Source organism: Maylandia zebra, linkage group LG7, assembly GCF_041146795.1.
Source record: "Maylandia zebra isolate NMK-2024a linkage group LG7, Mzebra_GT3a, whole genome shotgun sequence".
Taxonomy (NCBI): Eukaryota; Metazoa; Chordata; class Actinopteri; order Cichliformes; family Cichlidae; genus Maylandia; species Maylandia zebra.
Genome location: NC_135173.1, coordinates 16,868,323 through 16,895,491, shown reverse-complemented (window position 1 = coordinate 16,895,491; position 27,169 = coordinate 16,868,323). Strand labels below are relative to the sequence as shown.

Below are 27,169 nucleotides of genomic sequence, written 5' to 3'. Positions count from 1 at the left end.
TTGGGTTTTTTTTGTTGTTTTTTTGTTGTTTTTTTGTTTTCTCCTGATGAAGAAAAGAAAACAATGTGCCCGTTGTGTAAATGAGACACCCACAAAAGAAAAACTCACAAGGTTGAGGTTGTGAAATTGTAATAAAAGAACTAAAAAACACACCTGCAGTTGTGTTGCACCAGGAAGGCAGGAGAGGGTTAAATGTGGGTGTAACGAATTTGCCCCCTCACGCACATAAACCACACACAAACCAGTCAGACAGACACCATCATTTGTTTCTCTCACACTCCGAGACCAGACTCTGTTTCAACGGTAGACTCCTCTGTCAGCTCTGAGCACCTCCAGAGACGCAAAGTAAGTGTTTGCGATGTTTTTGTGTATCTAGCTAGTAATAACCCCAGAGTTACCCGCGCTAGCTTGTGAAAACACGCCGTTGGAATGCCCCCTTTTTTTGTACTTTGTTTGGAGACCTTTTGTTTAGTTTACAACGGTCTTTATGGGCCGTTTATTTTCTGTTAAAGTTGCTGGAAACTTGTTAATAGAGTGAGTAGTTAATTTTGTCGGGGAAATTTGAGGAGCTGGTCAGTGGACGGTCAGCTAGCCGTGAAAGACACGAGATGCTGTGTTCAGTGTCAGGCAGAGCCAGAGTTTCAGTCCCAGGAGTCATTCAGATGTAAAAATACTTTTTCAGCCAGATTCAAGTCCTCGCTTTTTGTCGTTTGTGCACGTTTAATGCTGGTGTATTGACTTTAATATGTTGTGTGAGAGCTGTACGTGTTTGTTGGGCAAACGTTAAAACAGATGTTCAAGGTTCTGCTTTCGACATGGTGTAATTACATTATTTCGACCTTCCTGGACACTGAAAAAATGGCTGAGTGTGGATAATTGTTATGATTGGTATTTTGTGATTATTTTTTTAGACTTTACACTTGAGCAAATGAAAAAAAAAAAACTAATAAAACAACTCCCCCCCCCCCTTTTTTTTTACATGAGGCAACGTAATGCAAAGTTTAAAGCGTTTAAGATCAGTGACGTACCTATGAAATCTGGGGCCCAAACGTATATGGTCTCACATGCCAGATCGGTATAATAAACACGTGAAAGCATGTGAAGTAAAGCTATTATAGTTCACTCAAATATATTTTCACATCTAGTTTTAGTTAACTGAAATATAACACAAAACAAAAATGAACTAAAATAGAATTACAGGGAAAATATTTTTAGTTTAGTTTTTATTTAAATTTGGCAAAGACATTGATAGATGTGTTTATTGAGGCTCAACTGCATTTAAAAAGGGGATCAGCTTTGGGTTAGTATCTTGCCTAAGGATATTTGGCATGCAGACTGGAGCAGCCAGAGATCGAACCACCAGTCTTCCAATTAGTAGATGACCTGCTCTACATTCTGAACTACAGCCACCCCTAAATATTAATAGATCAGTAGTGGCTAAATCCTGCCTCTGACATTTTCCATTAATACAGTTTAAAAATTGAGAAAAGCTAGTATTGAAACGAAAAGTAAACAAATTGCCAAAAAACAAGAATTAAACTGAAACTAAACTGAATTGAAAGCAAAGTGCACATAAAACACATACTAATCAGAAAATTATAATAACTGATGTGAAGTGGTTATTAGTTATCAAGATTATCAGCATCAAAGTCTTTTTAAATATGAAATTTGAGCACAGTTCATCCCCTTAATGCAGTAATTACAGTGTGAAGCTTCAGGGTAAAAGAGTTCAAAGTTTTCACGTCTTTGTTATACTGTGAGCACAAAACATACAGGTGGAAGCCTTCTACATCTGGCACATACACAGAAAGATTACAGAAAATAAATCCCTAAATAAAATGAATTGTAATTAAAGTAAATTAGTTTCCAACAATTCCTATCAAAATCTTCTCCCATGTTGATCTTAATAAATCCCAATAAACTTGTGGTCTGAATATTCAAAGTAAAAAAAACAAAAACAAAACAAAACAGGTGACGCACTGACACTAAAACGTATTATTTACACAGTAGCCAGTATTCGTGGTGGATATAAAATAACTTTTAATTACCCACTTATTGAGTCTGTGTCTGATATTGTCTGTAATCTGAGAAGATGGGGCTGTTTTTCGAATTTTATACATTTCTCTTCATTAATCCAGCTAGTTAAGTGCTCTGATACTTGTCTATGGAACAAGAAGAACAAGAAGAACCAGAAACATTTTTGGCCATTCTCCAGCAGGAGTGGCCTAAACCTTTTGCACTTTTCACCGTGGAGGCTCTGTGGGAGCACTGGGGGGAAAAAAAAAAAAAAACACATCCAAAAAATGGTGCTGTAATTCCAGGGTTTGGGTGGTCCTTCCACATGTTAGAGGCCTAGTAACTGTTTTATTTCTCTCAGTGCAACAGCCCTAATTGTAAGCTGAGATAGTTTGAAGTGGAAGCAATGAGTAAGCTACTGAAATTCTAGGTAACATCCAGTTAATACAGTCTTGCAGTCTTTCTGCATTTGTGGTATGCCTTTAAGCAATTTTGTGGTGTACGAGAAGAAGTTGAAGTCTGAGTAGGCAAATGAATTCTCAGTGCCTGCCTGGGCTCAAACGCCTCTCTCGAAAGTTTAATGTAGAGTAGAGTAAGGGACTATTTTGATTGTTTGCTTATTCTGGAAGTATTTGTGATTGGACAAATTGTTAAATTTGTTAAACTGTACTTCAGGGTTTGGAGAACAGTTGTAGATTGACGTAATCGAGTTACTCAGTGGTTTTGTTGGACCTATAGAGCCTATACAGAATAAAATCTAATTTTGGAAGCACCATAACAGGTATTGATGACTCGCTGTAAAGGTCATCAGCAACTAAGAATATATGCCAGCAGGGCTTTCTAAAAAGTGGACCAAACTACCAATGAAAACTAAAAAATGATGTATTAGAAAAGAGAACTTTCTGGCAAAATACCTCCCAGACAGAAGTCTCTCTAAAAAAAAAAAACCCTCTCCCACTGCTGTTGCACCACAAATCATTGTGTTAATAGATTAGTAATTACAGTTTTGTTTTTGTTCTTGTTTTTTTTTCTTTGACTCTTCTTGGTCTAAGGATGTCAAAAGAATTTCTGCTGGTATTAAACTTTGATATTTAATTCTGTTAAAATTAGATTCCTTTCTTCCCATTCATTATTTTTCATTCGGCTGCTGTTATTTATCATTGAATTTAGAGTTTGGTGGGGTTTTTTGCTACTCTGTTTTGTTTCGTTTATACACAAAATGATTGTCTCGTTGCCATAAATGCCTCATCTTTTCTACTGAATAGTGGGGGATTTTTTTTTTTTTTTGGTTTCTGACAGTTTAAATGTCACATAAGTGGAAATTTGAAATCTGTCATCTCACAAAATTCCATTCATCCATTTTCTATGACCTGTAAGGGTCCGTGTCATGAGGCATGAGGACAGCAGTGTAAATATAGCTCTTCCTGTCCATCCTCACTGTCTTCAGCTCTTCTTGGTGTTCCTAAGCCAGCTGAGAGACGACATCTCTGCTAATGTCCTGTATCTGCCCTAGAAAATCTCTCAAACACCTCGACTAGGATGGGACAAGGAGGCATCCTAGTCAGATGTCCGACCCCCCCCCCCCTTTTTGTCTTTTCTGATGTAGAGGAACGTTGGTTATACTCTGTCCTCTCCCGAGTGACTGGAGTCATCACGCTATTTCTAAGGGGGAGCTCAGACACTTTTAAAGTCCTTTCTACTGCTTGTATCTATGATTTTGTCCTTTCTCTCATAGCTCACAGCCCGTAGATTGTAGGAATCTTGACCAGTATATCGACATTTATTTGACAATGCTGGACTCCACTGTTTCACCACTTGTATAAATACTTAAAAGTTGCTACCTCAAGTAGAGGAGCTTACTTTCAAACCGGAGCAGGGATTTGACCACTTTTCCGGCCAAAAACCATGACATCACAATTAGAGGTGCACATCTCACCCACACCACTTCACACTCAGCTTTGAATAGAAAACCAGAAACAGTAGAACCCCACCCCAGAAAACAAAGACATAATTCTGTGATCACACATCTGATAACCTCAACCCCTTGGCTGTTCTTAGAAACCGAGAAACGGGAACAAATCTCTCTGATTTATTGGCAATGATGTGACTTGATATGGTTGGATGGGTGGATAAAAACATTGTCAATTACATGATATAGTGACTGTAGACCAAATCTGTGTTTAGTCTTGTTGCCACAGATGTGTCATCATTTTCATTTACGTGGGTAGGTACCAGGCACCCAACCACAGATGGGGAGTTTACTGATTTCTTTTGCCATACAGCTTGTCATTACATAGATGCAAAATGGGAAATCCCCTCCATCCCTGAAAACCCACTGAGGTGTATCAACTAATAAAGCAACTGAACTGATAAAACATCGTCTATATTACCGACACCCCATGACTCAGGCGAATTAAAAACTTTCATAGACATAAAAAATAACATGTTGACGAAAGCTATCAATACTAGCAGCCCTGATTCTCTGACCAGCAGACCGCAGAGGCGGATTTTACTCCAGGGGCTGTTTCTAGGAATGCATGCATTTTGAAGATGTTTTCTTTTGTCACTGAAATGCAGCAGTAAACAACCTACAACCTGTTCGTGCATGGTGATCAACAGTTTTTGAAATGTTAAAGCAGGATTCTGGCACGATATTGAGAGCTTTAGTAGTACCAGGATGGTGTCTGGTTCATTCGTTCCAACACTGTGGCCTCACAGATGCGTAAGTGGGTCATATTAAATGGGAATATGACCCATGTTAGGAGGAGGTAGTAGAGGGAGCTTGGCACACTGCCTGACGTTTTGTGTTCAACACGACCATAGCTGATCAATGCTGGGTCCATTTCAGACACAGTTGCTGCCATCTGCCATTCGTGCTGTCTCGTCTCTGTAACCCATGCTTGTGAACTGACCCTTTGTACAAACACTTATTTCAGCGTAATGCTTTTAACCTTTTATTGCACCCAAAATACTGTTAGTAGGTGTTCGCACCTTACGCCAAACCACAGGGAGGGAGATGGAGGATGTAAAGAGGGGGGGAAAAATGTGTGAGATCACGGGGCCGGGAAGTTCAGGTAATTCTGTCGCGGTTTTATTCAGGGGAATTTTTCTTTTTTCTATCCTGCACATTGTTTTTACACCAAGCTGAGCCTTCACCTAGTTCAAATTGGAGAGATGAAAAATAACCTTTCAAGTAAACTGCCTTTTGACATCAGCAGCAGCATATATATATTTTCTACTTGTAATGAATGGTTAAAATCCCACTCCTGGGTGGCTGTTTAGCTCCACTTCCCATTCCACTGCCGAGCCTTTATTTTCACATGCTTCCAGGAAGTTAACTGTGATTGGCTTTGACTGTGTAAGCTACGCAATAAGAATTCTCTAAATGCATTTTCAACTTGATCTTGTCAGTGTGCGAGCTTCTATGAAAGCTATACTCCCAAAAGAGTATAACCTCAGTTACTGCCTCGTAATAAATTAGGCTAGCACTAGGGCTGCCACAAACGATTATTTTGATAGTCGACTAGTCACCGATTATTTATGCGATTAGTCGACTAATCAGATCATCATCCACTGGACGTAAAACTACAGCTTATTGCACCAGCAGCATCTGCTCTTATATAACTATCATTAGCTTACAGCTTTAAGCTTTTAAGGTGCTAACTAAAAATAAAGACAAGATGATAGTTTATTCAATTTTAATGAAATTTGCAGATTGTTTCGGTAAAGTTTAATAAACTCCTTGCTATCTAAAATATAACAGGACACCGGAGTATATTCTCCAGCATCTCACACTTCTGATGATCAGCTGTCTGCTTGACGTTTATTCAGCTGTGTAAAAACTATAACTTTAATCTCAGCCAAACCGATTTACTCAGGAACAAATAAAATACTAAGAAAAGCCAAACAATAACATTTTTAATTTATCTAAGTGACTCATATATATTTAACCTGAGTCGCGAAAGACGGCGGTGGGTTTGAAAACAATTTGCCGGGAGTCCGGTGTTCTCACGGCGCTAGTGACCTAGCCCCCGGCTAGCTATCGAGCTAGTGGGTAACAGACGTCTCCGAAAACGTCGGAGCACTTTTGAAAATATGTGGTGTCCTGATAAACTGAGCCGATATTTGAGGTTTACACAGCTACATTCTCGCCTGAAAATATGTTAAACGTTTATTTTGTGACCCAGAAAGAATAATAAGAGTAATATTAAAACTAACTAGCTACCGCCATTGTTGGAAACTAAGCTGGGCCGCGCTATGAATTCTGGGACACAGCTGCTTCTTCTTCTTCTTCTTCTTCTTCTTCTTCTTCGGGGTTTAACGGCAGCTGGCATCCTTGTACATGCTGTGCTGCCATCTTCTGTTTCAGTCCGTTATTACACTCTTAAATCCTGCTATTATTCCTGCGTCTTTTGCGATCTTACAAAGCTTCAAACGACACGTCGACTATTAAATCAGTCGTCGACGATTTTGATAGTCGACGTAATCGTGACTAGTCGACAAATCGTGGCAGCCCCAGCTAGCACGTTATCTTATTTATGTTTGTTGTTTCAGAAATATAATAAGTAGCATTGAGGCATTGTTGGGAACTGTTTTAAGATGGACTGGGGGCTCAGTCAGCAAACAATGGTTGTCATAACTAAGCCTTTTTTTAATCCCCGCTGCTGCTCACCATCTAGACATAAAGACCAACAATCTCCTTTAAGGATTATCTACTTTGCAAGGGTATCTGCTGTGTGGTTTGGGCTTTGCATTGTGTGTAGCTTTGTAAATATGAAATTGTGTTGGTATTTCTATCAGTATTTTTATGCTACATTTAATAAGTAATAATATTGAAAGGCTTTTGATAGAGCTGCTCTACAGACTGTGTATCTGACAAACAACTTAAAACCACAAAAGCATGTTGAATCTGAAAGTATTCTTCAGAAAGCAATCTGAAGTATTTGTTTGTCTGTGTTTATGTTTGTGTAGTCTAAGTAACTCACTCATGTGATAGTTACCAGCAGTTCAAATGAAATTTGATGGTAAAACCAGTTTGAACTACACTGAACAGCATCAAAGCTTTGGGGTTTGGTTGTTTTTTGCTGTTTTTTTTTTTTTTTTTTTTTTAAGTCTGTTTTGTAGCTTTTGGCTTTATTTGTACAGTGAAGGAGATAGACAGGAAATGGGGGAGGAGGAGAGAGCGAGGCAGTGACACGTATCATAGATCTGACCCGGCTAAGTTTAACTAACAACGAGTATTGTTGAGCAGAACCTATTTTTCATATTATCTTTAGGCTATAATTAATTTTCATGTTCTCTTCTTTGACATACACAGTGTCTGGAAAAACACGGCAGCTTCCTTTATGCGTAATCTGTAGACAGACTTCTTATCAAGTGAAGAGGAAACGAGATGTGATTAAGAGATGTCAGCAAAGTAAATAGTCTTCATTTGCAAGTCATTTGAGTGGATTTACAAGATACATATTGTTAATTTGAACTGTTGGTTAACATAGGCAAAAGAAAAAAGAACTAAATACATGATTACTTGTTACAGATACTGGAAGAAGGTTTAGATGAAATAAGTGACACAGGAAGAGAGAGCTTGTCATGAGATATACAAGTGCCTCCATGTTGTATTTCAGACTCCTCGAATAACCACAATAGCTGGTTATATTTCCTGTTTTTCCTTAGTATGAGAAAGCTGTGGTGAATATTGTCGTTGGACTGGTTCTGCTCAGGCTGAATCATGTTACCAGGGAGGCTTCATGAAGTGTACTGAGTGTGTGGTGCTGGCCTGGCCTACTTTTTTTTTCTTTTCTTTCTTTCTTTCTTTCTTTCTTTTTTTTTTTTTTTTAAAGGGAAAAATTACTTGGAGAAAAGTCACCAAGTGCACTCTGTGTATGTATGAAACCCAAACAGGCTGCATGTGAGCATGAGGTAAACTACTGTAAAACAGTGCAGCTGATGATATTCTATTCTAAAACCAAGAATATCAGACAGTGAAGGCCTTTCCTCGAGGATGTGATCACAGCAGTGTTCGGTCGTGTGTTTATTGGTTGTAGTTTTATACCATATAGGCTCCTTCATAAAATTCACTGCAAAAAAACTGTTGCTAACCAAACTCGTTGTTTCCGTGTTGTGTTATAGCAGTTGGTAGGTTGGTCTAGTCTCTCTCGATTTGAGATAGTAGTACACGTAACCACACGAGCCGTCATCCTCTCCACATAGCCGTCGTGACTTCACCACTCGTCACTTTGTGGTGGTCCTCCTGCTGCTCTTTCCAACCAGGGTGGTTCTTCTTGTTTGTCAAGAACGCAACTGCATTCATTAACAAGTGTTACTGCGAAAACACGATATTTTCCAACAACAGGGCAGCAGTTGTCGCACAAAAGAGGGAATAAGTTGGTCGGTTGAGCTATTTAAGCCTGGAGAAATGTGACTGTTTTATAAATGAACTAGGCTGACGCTGCTTTGAAGATTTGAAGCTGTGTTTAATCAGGAATCCAGCTGTGCAGATTTCTCGACGTCCTTGACTCAAAGCTAACTTTCCTTGTTGTGTCTTTTCTTCATCTTGAGTCGGTTTGTGATCTCTCTCTCTTTTTTTTCTTTTTTTTTTTAATGTCTTGCCCACGCTTTACTGTGATATAACTCTCTGACATTAATAGCCAATAAATTCTTTTGTCTCCCAGAAACACAGCCATGGGGAAAGGATGCGTTGCAGTCACCAAATACTTTCTATTTCTCTTCAACCTCCTCTTCTTTGTAAGTATCTGCACATGCATTGCACACACTGTTAGAGTAACCCAACTTTCACCTTGTCAGCAGTTTTGTTTAGCTAAGCTAGACAGACGAGTATGCTGCATCCTACACTTATGACGCACTTAGAGTTGCATGATGTCTTTCAGGGTTATATTTGAATAACTGTCAGATGCTGCCAGGGGATGGTAGAGATACACAGGGAAATGTCGCTGTGACTCTCTCTGTGATAGGAGATATGAAGTTCGGTCAGGTCTAAATTACAACAGATGGTTTCTGTTTGTTTCCTAGTCGCTTGGGCTGGTCACAACATAAAGTCCAGAGGTTCATACAACCCCAGACTCCTAAAACTGACTCTGCGAGGATGTCCAGACCTTTCTAGTGGGTCTGTGGCTGTAAACCTGATGCAGACCTTTTGATGTGAATGCGCCACTGGTGTCTAATAGGAAGCGTGTGTGTCTGTGTCAGTGTTTGTCCATGTGGACAGATTAGTCTAGGGGAGGTTAGGGGAAGCCAGGAAGTGGAGGGCTAATGATGGCTGCCGGGAGCACAAGAGTCTCTCTAAATGAACGGCTCTTAACGAAGGCTTTAATTACTGCTGGGAGGTTGGGGAGGGGCAACGATACAAGTGGATAGCTGGGGAATCAACAGAGCCTCTTATTTGAGAATTTTGCCCCCTCTACAGTGCCCCACAATTTCCAAACAAGGCCCCGCTTAATTACATTGATAGTCTCAGCTTCATAGCCTCATTACAAGGGTATATAAAGTAAATCTGATAATTTTTGGAGGCTTTAAGGAACCAATTACACTATGTTCCAGTTTCCAGTTCTGTTATGAATACTGATGTTAATTGTGAGAAAAGCCTGTGGAATGACTGCCTCCACATCCTGTTTCTTTCCAAATGTTGTTATGAGAGAAAGAGAAAGGCAGACAGAAACACAAGGGACAAGATGCAATCAGATGTATCCCACATGTGACAGACCAAGAGAGCAAAAAAGAAAAAAACAAACCAACTACAAACCGTGTGTAAGACATTAGAGCACATATTGTGCCTGATTTTTCTCTGTCACCTCCACAGGTGTTTGGAGCCCTTATCCTGGGCTTTGGACTGTGGGTTCTGCTTGATAACAAGAGCTTCATTGCTGTCCTACGTAAGTACCTCCTCTCTACAACTAATGCAGATTTTATCCCCTGAGGCGCATTCCTAAAAGGTCACGAGGGTCTGCTCACACCTTACTAAAAGTGTGACTCACATATGAATGTTGATGACTTCCTGTGCACCCTGTAGAGATACAGACACACACTGACAGGCACATCTGTGAGAAGTGGGTTACTCAGGGGGGATGACGGGCTCTTGATTACTAGGGCATCTTAAAAGGTTTCATCTTAGGGTGGAAAATGGCAGTTGTATCCCCCTCCTCCACTTTCCACACTTTGAACTTGCCCGTTTTCTTAGTCCTACAGATGGCAGAGGTGCTAGATAACATTTCCCACTTGTACAGATGTTCTCACATATCTACTTGTAGACACTACATAGTAAGAAATACGTTATTATTGCAGTTATCAGCTTTCTTAAAGATAGAAACGTCTTCAACTACTGTGAAGAAGACTGGAGAAAGCATAATGAAGCCCATGTCCAGATTTGCCTGAAAAAGCAGAGAACCACGGATGGAAACTCTTAGTTGCCATAAATCTCTTTTATAAATGCTTTCAGTGTATTCATCCCAAGTGGAGCATTTCCAAGAGCAGCAGTCAAGTTTTTTTCTCAGTTTGTAAAGAGAAATTCCTTCTTTTTATTGTCTGGCAACTTGGTACATGTTGGAAGTCAGATGCAGCACTTTCTTCTACGTGACTCTGATACCTCTTTCCTATAGGAGATCTGCATATGTCGTGTTTGCCAAAGCAGGGTCTAATGTTCCATTTAACTCAACCTCTGATGAGTGGTTGTGACCTGATTCACTGTGCCAGGCTAGAAGGGCTGTGAGATTTACTGCTCTTAGACAGACTCAGTTTGAATCAGTCAAATTAGATTAATTACTGTTTTGTTAATTGTTTCGGCGCCTTGCATTGTTTGGTTTTACGGCATCGGCTGAACTTTCCAGTGATTTTTAACAAGTACGATTAATGGACTAAATAGAAGTCTGAATGATCAAAAATAAAAGTTGAGTTCTTTGATAATGAGATAAGAAAATTCTAGGTCAAGTAGAGCAGAAGTCATCTGTATTTTGGTTGGAAGTTTGGGGTTATTTTTTCATTTGCTATCTTGATCGGTTGTTTGTGAAAAGAGTAGAGTTTGATCAAAACAATCTCTAGAATTGACCTTTATTGTCCTAAAACTTAGTGAGTCCAAGGTTGTTGTTCAGCTGAGTTTGGTTATCTCAAATTAGGCCTTCAGGAAATAAAGGCAGTAGAGTGTGCATCATCCTTTTCAGCCTCAGGCCTATTGTTGTGATAATCCAGCTGTTCCCCAAGAGATAGCATGATTCATTCATACCTTATTCGTGCTAGGAGGAGTCTAATGACCTCCCCCCCTACTTGTATTTATGTTCCCTATACCATGGACTGGTCAAACTCTGCTCCGCCTTGGATGTCTAACCTCACAGAAAATATCGTATCACTCTGCAGAAGAACAAAAGCTCCAGCCAGCTCTGTTTATTGACTCTTGTGCATTCCCCTCAGAAGCTTGGTCTGCCTATAAACAGGATCTTTGTGTTTTTAGTTTCCATTCTTTATGAGTTATATTAGCAAAGGCCTTTGCAGCTGTCCCAGTGACTTCAGGCAGGGAAACTATGAGGATGTTGTGGTTTCAGGCGCCCCTGCCCCCCCTCTTTTTAAGTTAAAAAAGACATCTTCCCCTCACTATATACTCGCCTATATCAGAGCACTGATGTTAATAGTTTACTGTAACATGATGCCTTCAGTTTATCTTGCTGGCGTTTGCTAAAATACAGCGTGCATATTATTTAGACAAGTCAGCCTGGGAGTCAGGGAGAAGAGGTATGTGAGACGGAGAGCGCGCCAAAGCACTGTTTGGAAATGTGCTTCATATTAATTCCGAAACTTTTACAGAGGCACAGGGAGAGAAAAAGAGAACATGCTGGAAAAAGATTTTCTTTGGACTCTTTCAACTCAGAATTCAGCAAAGTAAAGGAAAAAAAACTTGATCTGCCTGTGTTTAATTTTTAAACCTGTGCGTATAGTCAAGTATGACTTTTCGCCATCTGTATGGAAGCTCAGTGTGTGGCTTCGGTCATGTTTACAGAAGGACCTGCAGCACCAAACAATCCTAACTCCTGCTCTCCCTCGCCAGCCGTCTTGAAGGGCACCATGAGTTTTCCTTCTTTAAATGGAAAGTTCCATGGAAACCACTGAAGTAACTATTTTAGAATATCTAACAGAGACCTACATAGAAACTTGCCAGAGTAGATGACAGAATAGCACAGTAACCAGGCTAATACATGCTGACTGCAGGAGGATGCTATGTTTTTGGTATTACTCCAGAAGCACACAGATGCAGGAAGCTTGTAAAGAACAGTTTCTGTTCTGCTGCTGCAACCTTTGAAACACCTGCAACTGGTCTTAGGAGTACAAGGAAACTGTTGTTTTGTTTTTTATTTAAAAAGGCTTCCTTTTTCTAAATGTGTGATGAAAAGATGGAAAGAAGAACTAAGCAGACTCAGTACCCCGATTGTGTTTTTCAGTTAGCTGCTGCCAAGGTTTTTGTAGTGAGTTATGTTAACAATCTAAAACTAAGTGTGTTGAAACATTTCCGTTAACTGAAATTAGCCTGCATTTTATACTATGCAGGCTAATTAAAATATACAGCTTTAATTCTGTTTGGTGACATTTTTCATACAGAGGCTTGGATGTCTACATGATTGTATAATTCTGTTTGTGAACTAAAATGTTGCTTCTTACAAATACCCATGTTATTGCATTAGAGTTGCACTGCAGTTCCTCAAACTTCTGGGTGTATGTTATTAGTTTGCGTAAACACCGGGCTGCATGAAAACCACACACAGAACATCTAATTTAAACTCTGTAGTTAATAATCATAGCACACCGGTTTACCATCTACATGGAAAATACATGTTTGCGGTCCACTGTAGCTGCATACTCTTCAAGTGAACCTTCAGTGCGTTGAATTACACTAATAAATGTAATGATGACAATATAGGAAGCAAAATGTCGGCACATATCTTGCTGTGTCATGTAACTTTTTCTTTGCTTTTCTCTCTCGTCTGACTATGTAAATGTTGATTTGTTGCACCTCTAACTAGAGCCTTAGAAATCTCTTACATGCATTAATATATTTAGTGTTGCTAAATGTTCTCGCTCCGGCTCCTAACTGTACCTACTGTATACTTTTATGCATGTCCCTAAATCCCTCAGGTTAATTACTGAAACCCGTGGACATCTGTTGCTTTTGCAGCTACTAGTTGGTTGCGTGTGTGTGTGAGGGGAGGGTTGGGCGTGCGGTTATGAGAAAGACAGAAATAACATGCCCCAGCTGAATACCGGATATAGAACATACAACATGGTTGTCTGCCTCCCTTTTAATGTTACCTCATAAACACTCGATACACGGTGACCTCATCACTTTCAGAAAGTATTCTTAAACCACCACAGCATACACTGTTATGGTAGCCCATGTCGAATCAGCAGTGTACATGCATTCAGTCACATCTTGTTCATAGTTTTGGTAAGTTTATATCACGTATTTAAAGGTGTTTCAGTACTAACAAGAAATTACTGTAAATGCTGTAAAGGCTTCCATTTAGTGTTCTGACAAGTTGCGTGAGCTATAAAATATTATTTATAGTTAAGACAGGATATGAAAATGTGCTGCAGCCATAAAGATTTTCTATTTATTTTTGTTTAATGATGCATCCTGTTCCGATAAGTGCAGATGATAAAGTGTATCATGGAGGTTTTCAAAGTAACATGGTGCTAGTTCAAGAAGAGCTAATGTTCCTTCTTTGCAGTCATAAAGTAGAGTAATAAAGTTTAGCTTGATTTTAACAATCTTCAGAGATATTAATATTGACTGTGCATCTGACAGAGCACATATAAAGAAAAGCAACACAGAAATATATTCACAGATATTAGAGGTGAGGTGTCAGAGCCTTTCTGTCTGTCAGCTCTTTTACCAAACTGTCGCGAGTGAGTTATCTGATTTGCTGTTTTGTTTGCTTGGCCCAGGAATCCTTGATAAGATGGAGCCATTTGACAGAGCTCAAAATCTAGCCTCATCCGTGGATTGAGCTTTGAGTCTTTGGAGCTCTTCCAAAGCAGATAACACACAGAGTCACATAATGGCTCCAATTTATCTCCTCTCCAACCTTCCCAGTGCCGGCCCCCTCCTCCTGCAGAATCCCTCCCACTCTACATACCAGAAAGGGAAATCAATTTATCTCGCCACACACTGACTTGTCTCAGTCTACTCTGAGAGAAAAACCTTTTGTGTGAGAAAAGAATGTGTTCTCACACAAAAGCTTGCATGATTTCAACATAGAAAATTTGCTCGGTGAACGAGGTTTGGCTAACCGTAACCTGTGTGTGTAAAAATGTGTTTGCAGAAGTAAAAAGGCCCCCACTTATGTGGTGCAAAAGTCTGTCTCATTTGGCCTGCTAGACACAGTTGCATTTGTATTACAGTTAGTGGAGAAAAAGAACAGAAGTCAGGGGCCTGTCACCATAAAAATCATGTTTGTGCCACCCTTTTAGATCTCAGGAATTCTATATGTTGATCTCTTTCTGTGCCCCTGATTGTTTCCATCTTCTCCAGAGGAATCATCAGATACTGTGAAAGTGGCCTCATACATCCTCATCGGAGTGGGTTCCCTGACGATGGCCATGGGCTTCTTTGGCTGCATTGGATCCATCTACGAAGTCCGTTGTCTTCTGGGTCTGGTGAGAAGCTACACTGACTTTAAACTCTTTTTAATCTCTTTTGCCTCTATCTGCAATCGAGTGCATAATTAAAACAGTAAATACTGTTCGAGGTATTGTTTCCTACTTATTTATATTTATTCTCTTATCGTTTTAAACACACAGAAGCTTAATTTTATTTAATGAAACATTCACCTACCTGCTTGAGCTCTCAAGGCTAAGAACATGTGGTATATTCCTGCTGACATTAAAACCCTTCAGCATTTCTGCTAAATGTGTGCTGCCAGGCTATCACAGCATGTGTGGATTTACAGGTGGTGGGGTGGGGGGGATGGGGATAAAGCCAGTAAAATGTAGGGGATACAACAAGAGTGGGGATGGGTGCGTGACCTACAGTGTTAAACCTGCAAGGGGTTAACTGAATAACTGCTGTGACCTACTTCTTCCAGTGACAGTGACCAGCTGGCAGTAGAGCCTCTCTCTCTCTCTCTCTCACTCACACTCACACACACACACACACACACACACACACACACACACACACACTGAGGGAAGACTGGAAAAGCTGGATGTGTCTGCCCAAAAAGTGTTTTTCTCTTATTCTGTTTTGTTTCTATTTGTTACATGTGAATAAATTTCCATTTATTAGAGTTGATAATTTGTTTACTTTCTATCTATTCAGTACATTAACTGTGTGAGGATGAGATGCAATAAAAAAAGTTAAGAGAACAGGTCCAGATTATAAGCTTTACCGTTGGCTGATCTCACAATCGTCTCCTACACTGTTTTCAGCACGGCTGCTATCTTAGTCGAAGTCCTGTTATGACTCTTTACATTTGGATCACCTCCTGTGTGTCATAACAGTGGACCTGCAACTTGATTGTCATTTTCGTGAAAAGGATGAAAATGTAGGGAAGCAAAACTGGTGAGCGGTCCAGAAACTTCTGCGTTTTGAGTGTGCTCTGAGCTGACAGGAGATGGCTGGCTGACATGCACCATAATTCACATCACTTCTGCTGAATGTTCTTCTTCAGAAGCCCCAGAAAGTTCGAATAGAGCTCCACGTTGACAGTTTCACCGCAGGGAATGAATTCACTGTGCACCATGTTGGAAACTAAAGTGACTAGTATGCCCTCGGTCTCGCACCTCTCCCCACACACTTGCCTTAGGGCTTGGAAACTGTGGAGTCTGACACAAACTTCAGGTTGATTTGAAAAGACAAGTTAAAGTTTGACCTCTGTGCAAGTTTGAGGTCTGTGGTTTAATCATAGAGCACGGAATAAGATCTAAAAACAGCATTCATGCTGGAACTTGTCGGGACCAAAGCAGCCATGTCTGAGAAGATAAGCTTTAACGTGAGATTGGCCTCATTAAATTCTTCTGAATCTGTTTTTAGAGGGGGTTTTTTTTTTTCATTCAGAAAAAGTGTCAACACTTGTTTTGGTGTTTTGGCTGCCCAAAAATAACCGAGTTTCATGATATTCAGGACTTAATAATCTATTTTCTATCTATCAGCTGCGTGTGGCTGGATATGTTAGTGTTCGTTGAAAGTCTTCCTGCTGCTACTAATTAAAAAACCTAAACTAAACCAGCAGCCTATAATTACCTGAAACTTGCTGTGAAACTGTGCAAAGCTGATGGGAACTACAGATATATGTTCACCAATACAAGCTTTCTTACTTCATTCACTCCTGTTAAAAAAATAATTATTTTATCTGCTTTAAGATTTGCATCGGTGTTTTTCATCTCTTATCAGTGGTTATGTAAAACTGACATACGTCTTTGTCCCCTCACAGTACTTCACCTGCCTCCTCCTCATCCTCGTTGCCCAGATCACTGCTGGAGTTCTCATTTACTTCCAGAGAGATCGGGTAAGAAGCTAGTTTAGTTGATCCTGCTTTACTCTCTTCCCCTATATTTTTTTTCACATCTTCTTTCTTTTTGTGTTATATTTGTTTCCTTTTTTATTTTTACCATATTTCCTAATTTAACCTGTTTCCCCCGCTTCTCGTGCATTCTACCACCTACCACTCCTCCACCCACTAGTACAGTTTGGGCCCACTGGGTACTTGTTTCCCCTTCACAGCTTTCGCTGGCTGTGTGTACATTAACCTGTAAGGAATCCAAAGTTCAACAAATGGAAAGTTTCAGTTTGAGTTTGTGTCATGTGATTGGATTGTGAAAAGTGAGATAAAGAAGGAGGACAGGAGACATGTGATAACAGTACCGGAAGTAGTTTGTAGGTTGCTGTAATCGAAGGCTTTCGTCATCATATTAGTGATGTGGAGCGAGTGTGCTGGAGAATCGCATTAAATGATGTTTTTAAAGCTTTAATCATATGAAATAAGTCTGTCTTCATCTTCTATACGTTAGTACTTTTCACCCCAGAGGCAGAAATTGTCATCGTATTAACTATCATGTCACCCATTTCTGGGTGAAAAAAAAGTTTTAAACAACAGCAACCAAACTGTGGCAAAGTTTAATCCTTTGATAGATGTTATTAGCTCGGCAGGGGGGCTTGAATTAAAACACAAGCTGGCTAAAATAAAAACCATGACAAACAACACCAAAAAACAGCTTAAGATTTTCAAAACATATTGGATTAAATTTTAAAAAGCTGTTGCGTAGCTGTAAATGTGTTTTTCTGAACTCCTGATGTTTTAATGTTTCCCCCCCTTAAAACCTTTCTTATACAGGTCAAACCAGTAATAGCACCACCTTTGTGTTGTTCTAAAGGGAGTGTTAAGTTGGAGCACATAAACATCTAAAACCGGTTTTGTTCTCTAAACATGGCCTTTCTTTTCCAAGACATAAAAAGCCTTTCCCTTGATAAACCTCACCACTGCGCTCAGGATAGGTGGTGGCTATTTCAGCCCTCCAGCATTTATATGCATGTATGTGTACGTACATGTGTATCTGCGTATCTGTAGCCCAAGACACCCTCCCTGTGTTTAAGGCTCACCACAGGGCAGGGTGGTGCCCATTCCCAGAATAGGGTGAGGCTCTCGCTGTAGAGCCTCAGAAGCTGCATCTCTGCCACCGCTCTGTGGTCGTACACACATAAACACGGAGTCGTTCTCTTGCTAAGCTGTATTTGAACAATGTTTGAGCCCAGCAAGAGACGTCACATAGAAGAACCGACTGCGGCGGTGCTCGAAGAAGCATAAATTTAAAATTTGGAAAAGAACGATCATCTGTGGGATTTGTGGGGGGTTGTTGCTTGTTTATTTGCTTTCCTTCATCACCACTGTTTCACTTCCCCTCTCTGGCTGGTGTTCAACCTTTTTTTTTAATGCCTAAAATAAAAAGCACTTTTATTTACGTACAGCCATGGTGTGTTTTCTGATTCTTAGACACTGATAATAATATACTCGTATTCAATTCCAGTTGGCATATGAGATGGACAGCATTATTAAGACTGTGATCATCACCTACCCCAATAACAGGACCACAGAGCACCCCTTGGACTACATTCAGAGGACGGTGAGTTGACGCTTCAGTGTGTTTCCACGCCTTGTCGACCCCCCCCCCCCCCCCCCCCCCCCCCCCCCCCAAAAAAAAAAACAAAACAAACCATTTGTTTAGATTTCAGTTTGGATTGTTTTGGTGGCAGGCGTGATTACTCTAAATAATTCTTCAAGAATCACATTACAATACATTATAAGCAGCTTTTCTATCCTTTTTAATGCGTAACTCAGTCAATCAACAATTATCATGCAAGCAGCTAACGGTGTGATTGCAGCTTTCCATACATCAGGAGAGACTAATTGTGCTGAATAGTTGTAGGTCTGTAACCTGCAGCCTTCGTCTAACTTAACTTTCATCCAATCCGGTGGGCTCCCTAAGTTCCATCACATCCACCGTTTTCTGGAGACAGCCTTTTCAGAACTATACAAATAAAACTGATCTGAGGGATACGTGAAAATATGTGTATGCTTTGCACTTTGGATGAACTAACTCATTAAACTAATCAGCCTGTACCCAGTTTCTTCCCTCTCTTCTTCCACCTTTCCCTCTTTCTTGCCAAGCCTCTTTCCTCCTGGTCTTTCTGAAAGCAGCAGCCAAGAATACATTGTTCTCAAATATCATAATACAAGTACTCATTCACAGAGCCAAGGGATTTGCTAATTTTGGATCCAGTTTCATTTCCAATTCATTTTTCTCTTTTAAAGAAATAAAATGCAGCAAAATCTTTTCAATCCATCCTCTGTGGAGGTTTTTGTGTTTCTAACTTGTCTCACATCCTTACTTTCTCCCATATTACCAGATGAAATGCTGTGGTTTTACTGGGCCGGGCAACTGGTCTGAGAACCCTGTGGTCAAGAACAGCACCCAGGTGCAGTATTCCTGCTCCTGTCGTAATGATTCCTTGCCTGGAGTGGATAAGGCGCTAGCAGGCCTGTGTTCAACCTTGTCCCCGGATCCACCTGTTTATGAAACGGTAAATAACACAATGTAAAGTCTACAGCCTCCTGTCTGTGCGCTAAGAGTTGAAAATTAGGCGAGCAACTGTTAAATTATACAACCTAGACTGAAATTGTTTTATTTCCATACCATGATATTGCTGCTTATACAAATTATTATTATTATTATTATTATTATTATTATTATTATTATTATTATTATTATTTTTGGTATTTTCTTTAATGTTTTCTCCAGGCAGTGGGACAGCCCCAAAATACTGTAGTAAAATTAATAATATCACAGTATTTAAAAAAAAAAAAAAAAAAAAAGGAATTGATGATCTGCATGTTTGATTCGGCCTTTATACGTTAGAGAGGCAGGGCTGAGATGGTTTGGACATGTGCAGAGGAGGGTTAGTGGATACACTGGACAAAGGAAAAGAGGAAGGACACAAAGAAGATTCATGGATGTAGTGAAGGAGGACGTGTAGACGGTTGCTGTGACATAGGCGAATGTTGGGGATGGGATGAAATGGAGGCAGATGATCTGCTGTCATCAGAGTTTTACTACAGTTATTATCACTGCATTTAAAAAGTATCTTACTTACTGATTGGATGTGTACTACAAGAAGTATAGACTTATTTGAAGTACTTTGCAGCTGCACGTAAGCATAGGAATGATTTTTAATTTATGATTCTTTGTTTTAGGGAATTTAACGATTTTTAACACTTAATGTTTGTGTCTGATAAGGCCCAATCAGCATTAAGGTAAAGTAGATGTCGGAGTTGAATTTTCCAGTAGTCTTAGCAAACAGATTACTGAAGCTTTCAGACTAAGACTGGGTGGAGATCTTAAAACACAACTCTGTTTTAAGGGTCCTAAAACTGTGGAGCAGAATGGACAGTAGACATAAACAGAGCAAAAGTTACACGTTTCAAAATGAAAACCCACCAGTTTGGATTTTTGTTTTGTTTTTAAGTCTAGGCCATGGTTAGGGAGATGACACAGACGTCACACCTTTAATCTTTACAGAACTGTTTGACTAAGACTGGCAGCTCAGTGTGCAACTGTGGTTAAACTCAATCAGCGCCGTGATCGGTGGCAGCCGAGGCAAATTGTTCATACTGCTCTGATTTATCCAAACAGCAGTACAACTCCACCGTTCTGTTGTTTGGTCTGCGTGTTTGAGAAACTTTACACTCCCCAGTCGCTCCCTTCCTCGGCTAAGCTAAACCTGTTATTCTTCCCCTCACAGGCTCAACCCAGAGCTAACAGTTGTGCTTTCAAAAGGCTCAGTTCATGTCCGGCTGTGATCCTGTAATCATTCATCTCTCTGCATGTCCCCCCCCCCCCTCTCTTGTTCTCTCCTGTAGGGCTGTAAAACCACCATAGAAACATGGCTAAAGGATAACTTGGGAGTTATTCTGGGGATCTGTGCTGCCGTGGCAGTCGTGGAGGTACAGTATCCGCCTCTTCCTGTTCTGATTTTTATCAAGAGTGCCTTAAGGCTGCCAGTATATTTGTTTTTAACTGCACCATGTCTGCGTTTGCTTGGATCGTAGCTGGTATACAGTTTCAAGTTAGGTCAGGCAGACACAAGATAAATAAATGCATTAAATTATGTTTGTTCATTACAACGATGGCAGAAAGCAAACATATGTGTTTAGATTATCGTAGTAGATAGACTTTATAATCCTCCATATATACTGCTATAGGCTACTTTTAACTCCTTCCTCATTCACAAAAGGTCACCAAAGTGGGTTTGAGTTCGAGTTGAAGATCTGTGCCTTCTCTCGAGGTCTTTCCTTTATGGATCTTTTGCTTGTTTTGTTAGGTGAATGTGTAACTACACCGACAACAGCAGCTTAATCCTACACCCAGGTGCCACATGTACTGTTCCTTTAAAAGTTTGGTCTTCATTACCACACCTCTGGCTTCAGCCAGTTAGCTTAGCTGGAAGCAGAGTGAAACAGCTGGCCAGCATCTGTACATAACTCTTGTAGGCAGAATCTAGTTTGGTTAAAAAGAAAAGCTTCTCCTTCCTCTTTAACTGAATGTCAGAGGCACTAAAAGGAAAGTGAAGAAGCCTTTAGAAAACAAAACCTCCAAAGTTTTAGGAAAACCAAAAACGTATTTATATAGCTTACCTTTTTTGAATAATATATAAATGGATAACAGAGGAGAGTGTTTGAACCTTTAGAATTTGCAGTAAAATTGAAGGTGAAATTAGAATCTGGCTCTTTATGTTAAAAAAAACTGGGAGGTATTGAAGTACGATCCTGACATCTGAGGTTGTGAATCATGGCTCAAAAGCGAGAGGCCTGAGGTCCTCAGAACAGAAAGCAAGCAGTGTTTATTTATGTAGTATCTGTCCCTGCTTTTTCTATATAATAATGTTTCCAGTAGTCTCAGTTTCTGCCGTTTTAGACTAAAACACGGTGCTGTCGTTTTCAAACTAAGACTGGATATGTAGTGTTTCCAAAACGTCTCACAGACAGGAATCACAAAGTGCTGACACAATGCAAAATTTTAAAAAGAAAATAAATCGGACAGCAGATTAAAAAATTTTAAATTAAAAGACAGTGTACAATATTTTTAAAAAATACCCTTTTTTTTGAAGCTAAACTAGGGTTAAGGGTACATTACATTAAAGCAGAATTTGGGGAAACACGTTTCTCATGCCAGCGTAAATGGACATGTGCGGTTGAAGCTCTGCAGTGGACATAACTAAAGTATGTGAATATTGTTTCAAGACAGACTTGGAGAAAAAAACAAAGCCTGTGGTTCAATAATTGTAGCCTGTTGTAAATACACAGAAATTCTTTGGTTTTATCACCTGCATGTTTGAGTGCACACTCTGCTCATCAGTTTCAAATGCAATATCTAAGCCGACAACTCCTCTTTCCTCCAGCTCCTCGGGATGATCCTCTCCATGTGTCTCTGCAAGAACGTTGGCCGGGAAGATTACAGCAAAGTGCCGAAGTACTGAGCTGATGCTGGAGCCAGCTTCACATCACACACACAGATGGACGGACTCTCCCTCTCTCTCTCCTCACAGCCCAGTCTTACTTACACACACACACACACACACACACACACACACACAGACAAATGACAGCTGTCTCCACCATTTGAGCTTCTCATGTCTGCACAGCTGTACAGATTTCTCACGCCCACATGTACACAAACACACACACACTTCTCAAGTGTGATATATTTGTGGACCGTAAGTTGAAAAGTTACTTAATTTTCCTCATTTTATTTGTTTTTATTTTTGATGGAAGCTTCTGGCGTTTGATACTATGCAAGTGTTCATTTGTATGTCGTCGTCTTTTTTCTTTTTTTTGTGTCCCCTTGGCTGACCTCAGTGATGCGCTTAACCTTGTAAAGTCATAAGAAAACTGCCAGAAAATTCTTCATTTATTGTGTCTTAATTGAAAATTCAGACACATTTTTTTTAAATAAAAGGAAGTATTAATTTGCGTGTAAGCATTTAAATTGGTATCATCTTTGCCACAGCCATTTTTTATGTTTAAAAATGTTCTGTTGCTTTAAAAAAAAGTGCAATGCATTGATGATGTAGAAGTCTCAAAAACTCATGTATCAAATGTACACCTGGCGCTACAGGGTTAACTGGTGAGAGAAAGAGAGCACTTTAGTGATATTGAGTTAGCTGAGAGCCAGTTATTCTGACTTCAAGGCACGGAGATGAGAGGAAAATGGGAGGGCGCATGCTACTATCTCAAGGTATTTTTGGTGCAGTGGGTGGAGGATGGATGCAGGGCATGGCTGCTGCGGTGGAGGTTTTGGCTTCTGTCGTCAACTCCTCGTACCTAGTAGCCCTCTGTTGACACCCACCACCGGCTCCACCTCATGCCTACCCATCATCTCTAAATCATGTCTGTCTTCCTTTCGGGTACGCATGATTCGTAATGAGCGGCTCTTCGAAATGAACTTTTCTGTTTGAAGTACGTATGCGTATGATGTGTTGAGTGAATATTTTATTTCTTTATGTTCTTTTTTAGTATTTTCATGTTATCTGTTCTTTTTTGTTGTTTTTAAACAGCTGTATATATGACTTTAGATAGTGATCGTGGCATGTTGAGTGCTCGGTCAGCGTTTTATATGGGAAAGCTTTCACCCACATGTTCCTGTTTTAAGACGTCCTATTGTTCTTCGGTTCCTTCGGTTCTTGATGAAGAGCAGAGCACGGCTGCCTGTCAGCACTATTTTGGTCTGAATCGGAGAAATTGGATCCCTTGGTAAATTGTCATCAGTCTTAAAGCTATATTTTCATTTCCTTAACATGGCATGGTTGTTTTTGAACTTACACACAGCTCTTGGCTTTTATTTTGAAAAGTCATTTTTTCGTGTGTCTTTTAGCAGCTGTGTGACCACAGTGGATTTCTTTCAGAGCGTGACTGTTTTCCAAGAAGTTAGTTTATAGTATCAGTCCGTGAGAAAAAGGAAAGACAAAAAAAGTTGTAAGTTATTACATATTCAGAAACTGACTCTTCTCCCACTTATACTTTCTTCTCTAAAAATACTTTTTACAAAACCTCTTCTCTTCCTCATTTGTTTTTTTTAGCCGTCTTCTCCATAAAATCCCATCTTTTCACTTCAATACACTATTATAGCTCAATTTATGGTTAATGAGCACTTTCATGAGCCTTCGAAAGCGTGTTCAACACGCTGTAATTACAGAGGATTAAAAGCTGTTACAGTCAGCTTCTACTGCGTGAGCTGCCAAATTGAAAACATTAATTTAAGTTGAAGAAAAATGAAGGTTTCCTTAATGTTTAGAATACTTTGTACACTTTTTCCTTTGTGGAACTTTTAAGCCATGTTAGTAATTAATTGTTTCTTTTTATTACTGAGAATTATTAATAAACATGAACCCACTAGAAACTGTTGACTGCTGATTTCATTTTATTTAAAACTCCAGTTCGAAGTTGGTACGACTTCACGCACAGACTGGAGTCAATCTTTCGCAGGCTGCTTGTTATTTGTGTGTTCAGATGTCATGTTTGTTTGTTTTGTGTTTTACTCAAAGCAACCAGAAGATGGCAGTGTACACCTAACATTTGCACTTGGCTAAAATGAGTAAATTTCCCTGTTATGGCGTTTTATGTGTAAAATGAAAGACTTCTCATCACTGGATTAATTATGCTCTAAAACCCTGATTTATAAAAGCTACAGGTTTAATTAATGGGATTCATCCAGATTCTTATGAAATTGGTTATTTCACTACCTTTCCAGTTTTGCACCTCTAAGCTAATTAATTTCTTTTTTTTTAATCGTTTCTTTTCTTCGTTTTTAAAAAAAAAAAATGTATGTTAATTTAGTCTCACTACCCCGTGGCTCAATACAACAAAAAGCTCCACACGCAGAAATTTCGCTGCTTCAACAGGATTTTTCCCCTGTAAGATTGTCTCATGAGATCTAAATGCAGTGACTCTTATCAAGGAAAGCGAGCCCCATGATGTAATGTCATACCACAAGCTAATACCTCACCACTGCCTTTGCTGCTTTTAAAGGAAACATGACAATTACAGCACAGACCTTGCTGCTCTAATCCACTATTGTCTAAGGCACTTAACCTCAGTGTAATGAGTACAGCTTAGTGTCCTCTCAGGAGGCTGCTTTTACATCTCATCAGTGAGCTTCAAGAGGCAAACATCACCTTATCATTTAAAGCATAACACTGAACTTAAACAACTGTGGCTGCTGAGAGGGCAGACCAAAAGGAGCGAGAATTAAAACTTCCAAAACTTTTCTAAGATTTTCATGCTGGCAAAAACTCACTCATCCTAGTTTGTTAGGTACGCCTGTTCAACTGCAAATATCTAATCAGCGAATGTCATGGCAACAACTCCATGCATTTAGACATAAAGACATGGACAAGATGACCTGCTGAAGCGCAAACTGAGCATTAGAACTGAGAAGAAAAGAGACTTTGAATGTGGCATGGTTGGTCTGAGTATTTCAGAGTATTTCACTCCTGTCAGCTGATAACAGGAATCTGAGACCACAATTCAAACGGAGGACTGGAAAAATGTTGCCTGGTCTGTTGAGTCTTGATTTCTGCCTCAGCATCCCGATGGTAGGATCTGAGATTGAGGCAAGAAAGCATGGATCTGTCCTGCCTTGTATTAATCCTTCATGCTGCTGCTGGTGGTATAATACGATAATTAAGTGTAATTAGGCTTGATGAAACCCCACAGCCATGTCCATCCATCTATGACCATCAGTGTACCCATCTTCTGATTGCTGCTTCCAGCAGGATTTCACATCATGTTACAAAGCTCAAATAATTTCAAACTGCTTTCTTAAACATGTACTCAACACTATTCACTGTACTCAAATGGCATCCACAGTCACCAGATCTCAATCCAGTATCCTTTGTGATGTGGTGTATGTTTCCAGCTCCTTGTTGAAGCTGTGCTATGAAGAATTACATGAGTTCTCAAGGCAAAAAAGGAGTTTAAGCAAGGCGTAACCGTTGAAGAGGTTAATAGGTGTAGGGGTAAAGCTGATTACATCATTTGGGCAACACTATTAAATCACGGTAAAAAAAACATATATAATATGAGCCCGTCAGGTGTGCTCAGATATGAGTGTAGTTACAAGAAAGGCAGAGAAATCACAAAGGAACAAAACGATAACCATGCTGACAATTAGTCACACCGACGGAGTCGTTCAGCTCGAAACAAAAGACTTTTTTTGCTTGAAAGTCATATAATTACATTTGTCCTAACATTAACAGTTTTGCATCGCAGAAGATCATAAATCAGAAAGCAATCTATCCAGCACGTTTATCAATTATTTAAATGTTTGCAGTTTTCAGAGGCTGAGGAATTTCATCATTTTGCTGTTTTATGTCGGAATAAAATGATAAAAGTTATGAGGAACGGGGTTTACCTAGCAGACTGGATCGCTGGTACAATCGGACGAGGTGATGATCCCAGCCTTCTTAAATCGTTTTGTTGTTGATTATAGGGCTGCAACAAATATTTGGTAACTATTTCATAATTATTTCACGAGTCATTTAAACTCTTTAACATGAAGGTGCTTTTCACCGTTATCTAATACACCAAATAACAAACTGATTATTCCAGGCTCATCTATTCCCACACGATTCTATAAAATAAACAACTACTGACAGAAGCCCTACATGTTATTCACATGTACAGTTACATACATTTCATTTTCTCTGCTACAGGCTGTGAGAAACAGGTCTACAGACCCCTGTAGAGCAGGGTGGTGCGCTGCTGCTGCTGGTTCATCAGATCACACACCCACACTCGCATTGTTCTGGTCGAACACAACGAGGAAGGAAACGTTCCTCTGTTTTTTTCCACATAGCTGTCAATCAGCGAGCGGAGGTCAAAGGAAGTGGGAAAGATGATGATGCCACTGAGACTGCATGAAATGAAAGAATGATTGATGAAGGACTTTAAATCCATCTCTTTGTTGAGAATATTTGATTAGGAGGCATTTTGGTGAATACCTACTTTTGTAAAATCTTGCCACTTCATTCATCCCACAGGATGTTTACATATAAAAAGATGATTGAATATATTTGTCATATCAAATGTGTGTTCTCTGCAGTCAACACACACAAGGTCTGAAAAAGGAACACGGTCAATTGCTGGGGTCTCTCTGCAGCCGCCCCTCTGCCTGTTTCCCCCTCATCCTGTTCTGACTGGGTCAGGGACATGCTCAGGCAAAAATCCCTAATCGCCCCTTAGTCACCCGACGCCGGACCCCACCTCCACCTGCACACTGACCCCCCTCGCCAACTCCCTTCTTCCTGCACAGGCCGTGACTGTCTTTCCTGTTTTTAATCTCTCTAAGCGATCATACGTAAACAAACTGTGTGCACTCAGTCTGTTGCACACGTCCGCCTGAAAGATATGTTTAATAAAATAACTAGCTGGGTCCATCCCCTGTCTGGTGCAGAGCACTTGAAGCCCGAGGAGCTCTAATCAGAAATGAGGAGCATGAGTCACGGTGCCCCCTGTATGGGATCGAAAGAGGTTCGGCCCAGTTCCATTAGCTGTTTAAATTGTTTCTGTGATAGGCTGATAGGCGGCAAGTGGCGGCAGGTCAGCGGGTG

The 27,169-nt window shown here is 40.0% G+C and overlaps 1 protein-coding gene across 1 annotated transcript; it reads left to right on the top strand.

Annotated features, from left to right (window-relative positions):
• The first annotated feature begins 202 nt into the window (after window positions 1-202).
• On the top strand, window positions 203-23,958 carry cd82b (CD82 molecule b). The gene is made up of 9 exons (XM_004567716.6): window positions 203-345; window positions 8,688-8,760; window positions 9,833-9,905; window positions 14,543-14,667; window positions 16,443-16,517; window positions 18,034-18,129; window positions 18,914-19,087; window positions 20,424-20,507; window positions 21,962-23,958. Exons 2-9 carry the CDS (start codon window positions 8,698-8,700, stop codon window positions 22,037-22,039), a joined length of 768 nt encoding a protein of 255 aa, XP_004567773.2. The 5' UTR covers window positions 203-345; window positions 8,688-8,697; the 3' UTR covers window positions 22,040-23,958.
• Window positions 23,959-27,169: the final 3,211 nt, after the last annotated feature.